This window comes from Diachasma alloeum, unplaced genomic scaffold (genome assembly GCF_001412515.2).
Source record: "Diachasma alloeum isolate Michigan unplaced genomic scaffold, Dall2.0 Dall_scaffold_01532, whole genome shotgun sequence".
Taxonomy (NCBI): Eukaryota; Metazoa; Arthropoda; class Insecta; order Hymenoptera; family Braconidae; genus Diachasma; species Diachasma alloeum.
In genome coordinates, this window is record NW_021681629.1 from 31,980 (window position 1) to 37,277 (window position 5,298).

At 40.6% G+C, this 5,298-nt stretch overlaps 1 protein-coding gene across 1 annotated transcript; it reads left to right on the forward strand.

Moving 5' to 3' along the window:
* The first annotated feature begins 1,354 nt into the window (after positions 1–1,354).
* Positions 1,355–2,733, forward strand: LOC107046590. The gene is made up of 2 exons (XM_015269244.1): positions 1,355–1,642; positions 1,975–2,733. The coding sequence occupies exons 1-2, from the start codon at positions 1,355–1,357 to the stop codon at positions 2,731–2,733; spliced, it is 1,047 nt and encodes a 348-aa protein (XP_015124730.1).
* The last annotated feature ends 2,565 nt before the right edge of the window (positions 2,734–5,298 follow it).

Below are 5,298 nucleotides of genomic sequence, written 5' to 3' on the forward strand. Positions count from 1 at the left end.
TCTCCTAATACTCTTCTGCTAAGACGACATGAATCTGAAGCACATTTATGAGGATCATGTGAATACTAATATGCCATTTGCTGAGTTCAAGGACTTATGTGCCAAGTGTTGGAATGAGGGCAAATACAGTTTCATGGTGATTGATAAAACAGTGAAATTGATGAGGGCAGATGTCGAAAAGGATTCAATAGTTTCCGGAAGAGATGAATACGCTCCATTCACAGAGACTGAGAGTAGTTGTTGGCCGAACGCACAACTGTCAATATGGAGAGCGAAAATTTCAAGAAGGAGACGCATATTTTGCGGAATATTGCTCAGGCGAGTAATGTCATTCGCCGCAACCATAAAATGATAAAATTGGGTAGGGAGACCACTGAGAAACCTATGAGTGAAGTGCTCAAACCAGTGATAACTCCTCTTGAAAAATTGGTAGATCAGAGAAGAAAATATTCGCTACTCCGACACGGATGAAGGAGGAGAAGGATGAAGATTGTGATGATTCTTCTGAATATCAAACTCTCGTAGATCTCCCATTCAACATAGAAGAAGCACATTCAAGCACTCCAATGAAGAAAATATCACTAATAAAAGTCACGACGACAACTGATCGTATTTCATCAACTAAGCTGGAATCTCCTATAGCCTCACAGAAGCTTCTTCAAACGTATTTGGATCGTTATAATACAGAGCGTGAAGATAGCGATTTGGATAAGGACTTTGGTGTTCGTTACCTGAAAAGCGGTATGAAGATTGGTGATTTATTGGTCACGTTCCATGGAGATTCAATGACCCTCAAGGGTGAGGAATATATATTGACTCCAGGTTTAATCGAACTGATTTTTAAGAAATCACTCAACATGAGTCTCATAACCGAAACCGATAAACATACCTACGGTGATCTCATACGGAGTACGAATGCCCATCGAATGTACTACACACCAAATGGAGCTCTTCGAAGAAGTAACGTGATGAAATATCGTATCATTATTGAAGAGCTCATCAAATCTAAGAAAACTGGAACGGCTTTCCCTCATCATATGATTGCTTCAGCGAAACCTAGGAAAATTGACTATGTGTACTGGAACGATCCTAATGAACTGGTGGATAGACTTCGACTGCTTATGGCATCACAGTCAGCCAGAAATATGAGTCATACCAATGAAATTATGTAAATAATCGAGGAATTTCGTGAAGCTGATATAATTTATTGAGCTGTAGTCGCAATAATCCCATCATTTGAAACATGAGTGTCGACGTGTTCGGACGCCAGTTGGGCACTGGTACTGTGAGAACTATCAGTAACCAAGGTCCTCCAGGTAAATGATTCAAGGTCACGCCTGATGGACACTACGATATGGATCATCAGAGAATATGTAATTTGGCGAATCCTGAAGAAGAGAATGACGCTACATCTTTGAAGATATTGCGCAGTATGTTGAAGGAGGAGCTTCGTCTCATATATAATGTGACTGGATCCATGGGTGGTAGACTTGATGGGATTGAAATGATGATTGAATCATTTCGAGCGAATTTCCTGGAGACTATGAGACGAAGAGGTGTTAGTGAGGAGAAATTACAAGAACGTTTGAGCAGTCATTTTGAGACCATTCAACGTCTAAACGAGGAGCTGACAACACTAAAAGTTCTAGTCATACATGAGACGAAGTTGATGATAGATGGTTTATATTCACTGATAAACGAGCAATTGGAGGGAATAAGAAAAAAAGAAGCGACTAACCAGAATTTGACACTACGCAATTCTGAAATAATTGGTGATCTGGATAGATGTCTAATTGCACTGGAGAATGGACGATAAAAAGGCGACAGTAATGGAGGAGCTCCATAGACCTGCTCGCAGGAATTATGCTCGTCGACGTGTTGAAGTCGGCGGGGTGGATGAGACATGGCCGGCAGATCTTGTGGAAATGAGTGCCTATGCTCGTGAGAATGCAGGTTACAAATACCTCCTAACAGTTACGCGATATCTTCTCGAAATATGCCTGGGCTGTGCCGACCAAGACGAAGAATGGAAAGGATGTGAGCAGTGCTATAGCCTCCATACTTGAATACGGTCGTGTACCACAGAAGCTGCATGTGGACAGAGGCAAAGAGTTTTACAACAGCGAATTCAAAAAGCTCATGCAAGACTATGGCATTACCATGTACTCAACCTTTAGTAATCTCAAAGCATCAATCTGTGAGCGATTCAATCGCACATTAAAAGAGAAGATGTGGAAACAGTTCAGCTTACATGGAACATATGAGTGGATTCCTATAGTGAAGAGTCTCCTTCTGTCCTATAATGACACCAAACATGGCACCATCTGGATGAAACCTAAAGATGTCACTGCTGCTCATGAGAAGTACTTGTTACATCATGTCTATGGAAAACTCAAAACTCCTCGCACGAAGAAAATCAAGTTCAAGGTTGGAGATAAGGTGCGCGTCAGCAAGTACAAGAACATATTCGGGAAAGGATATATACCCAACCGGACGACGGAGATAGTCACGATAAGTGAAGTTTTAAACAGCAATCCTGTGATCTACAAGCTCATCGACTATAAAGACCAACCAATTGAGGGTGGATTCTACCAGGAGGAGTTAACGAAGATCACATATCCTGACGTTTACCTCGTGGAGAAAATACTCCGAAGACGAGGAAACAAAGTCTTTATCAAGTGGTTGGGTTTTGATAATTCACATAATAGCTGGATAGATAAGGATGCATTGTAATAAATAAATGGATAATAAAAAACTCATTTTTCGAAATTTTTTTCTTTTATTTACAATACCCATATGGCACAGTATCATGAGAGTTTAAGCAGAGTATTCTCTTGGCATCTTCCCAGCTTAGAGCTAATTTCTTCTGGTGTACAGTATGCACATCGTGCTTACTACTTTTGATTCAATACTGGGACTCGATAAAATGTTCATGATTCTCCAGACAATCTTCGTCATCATCGGACGTGATCCTTTTCAGTGTCGACCCTCTCACTCCTTTCGCACGTTTCTTCGCTCTCTCATCACCATGAATTTTAAACGTGTACAATTTTGCTCTCAAACCAACAAACTCACTCATCACTTTTCCATTGCACTCATCCTTTGTAAGTCCTAATACTTTCTTATTCATGAGCGGCATTCTATAAACATTATCGCTTGGATAATCGAATGTATCAAATCGAGCAATATCACGTTTTATACATTCATAAATATCAGGTACTTTGAACTCATACAAAAGACTGTCTGTATCCGTATACATGAGCTTAGCACTATCACCAAATTCTCGTTTAATATAATCGTAATGGAAATCATAGATGAATATTTTGGATAGATTCAGAATTGAGAAACCAACGTAAATGGGTTTGTTGAAGTACATTTTTGTACGCTCCTATTGAACAATGACTAAATCATCAGCGAAAATGGTGCAACTGTGGAAGTTGGGCTGACCGATGCGACCTTTGGCACCATATCTCCTCTCCCATTTCGTCACCAACTTCACGTCTTTTTGGTTCCTGACATTCTCAATGGTTTTTCCGAAAACTGAATTGTTCATCAACTTGAAGAAATTCTTCTCAAACTCATTGCTCGATTGCTGTCTCAATTCTGTATTGAGCTCAATGTACGCTTTCAGCCATGGCGCCTGATTGAATTCCAGTACTCGGTGAATTTTCGGCAATTTTAGTCCCAAATCCAGACATTGCTTGCGATTCTTATAAAGAATCACATAGTTTTTCTTAGGAAGCAATGTCGTCATTAATTTCGAGATTTTCTTATTAGGGAAAACGAAATGTTCCGGGCAAAGTGGTAAATCCTTGTGGGTCTCAAAGAGTTCCTTGGAATACTCCAAGTCGACCTCAAGCATGTAGCCTTTGTTCTCAAGCATGTAGCCTTTGCTCGAATCATCTGCAATTGTATGGATATCAACGATTGATGGATTAATCCACTGGAATGAGCCATAAGGCAAGTACTGGGACATGGCTGCTCCGTACAAGTTGTTCACATCAAAGTACATCAGATAAGAAGTTTCTTTGTTGGGGTCGAATTTTTCACCATTATACTTATTGTTGGCACAAGCGTACCGATTAGAGCATTGAGCCACCCCTCCTCGGATCCCCTTCTCAATAAATAAGTGCATCTCAATGTCTGTGAGAAGCTCAAGGTTGACACCAGTGCATTTCAGCATAGCATCAAATGCTAATCCTGGTGCCGTGTAGTAATGAAGGGGATCCAGTTTGTACATCGAAGAACAAGTACGTCTGAAATTTTGAAAGATGTCCGCCAAAAGCACGACATCTGTTGCCAGGTAGAGGTCGGAGTATTCACCCAAAGATGTGATGCTAAAAACATCCCAAACTCTCTGCGCATGCGCATAATCCTCAGCAGACACTCTCATCATTCAATTTTGAATAGAATTTCTCGATGGGAGGCAATTGAAGGTCATTGAGTTTCTCCCAAGAGTCCACGTACTCGTATGGGAAAACTCATTTCCTAGTCAAAAGCTGAAATTTCTCCACATCGTCATTGCAGTCTTTTTGAGTAATGGATTTGTCAGAATCATTGAAGTAAGATGCCAATTTCTCCAAACTACTCGCCATGAACCGGAACGAGTCAATAAACCGAAATCGAACCTCAGTCTCATCAACGTGTTTCGTGAAGGAGATGTACTTTTCCTTATTGAGAGGAAGCAGATCTACTGAACCTGGGAATTGTGTTGCAAGAGTCTTGATGAGAAAATGTGAGTCGTAGCCGGAGAGGTTATGAAAAACTACTGGGATCGTGTGAGAGTTCTTGTAGTTGACATTACATCCCGGGTGTGCTGGAACGCGATACTTGCCCGTGAAGTGGCAGTGATCGCGGTGTTTCTTATCAGTTGGACTGAAGGGTTTCTCGCAAATGTGACAAACTTGAGCATTAGCAAAGTCCCAAGCTTGCTAAGGTGTGAGGCTCCATCGGTACGTTTGTCATCAAACAGGTATCGACCTCATGAGCTATTCTTAGCAATTCATCTATGAACCATTCGATACAATCGGGCCCACGATTCATCTTGAATTGTAATCGAGTGTCATCAAAACCACAATGCAAGTAAAACGCTACACTATGAGGGATGTGCTTCTGATACACAGATTCAGATTTAGTTGGTTCCAAAATGCACTCCAAATCTTCATTGATAACAAATGGAATCATTTCCATAAATCGATAATTCTTAAAACTCAGAATATATTTATCCTCTTCTGGTAGCACCATTCTGTACTTGTTAATCTCAATACAGTCTTTTTCATGGTTCTTGAATGATGATTT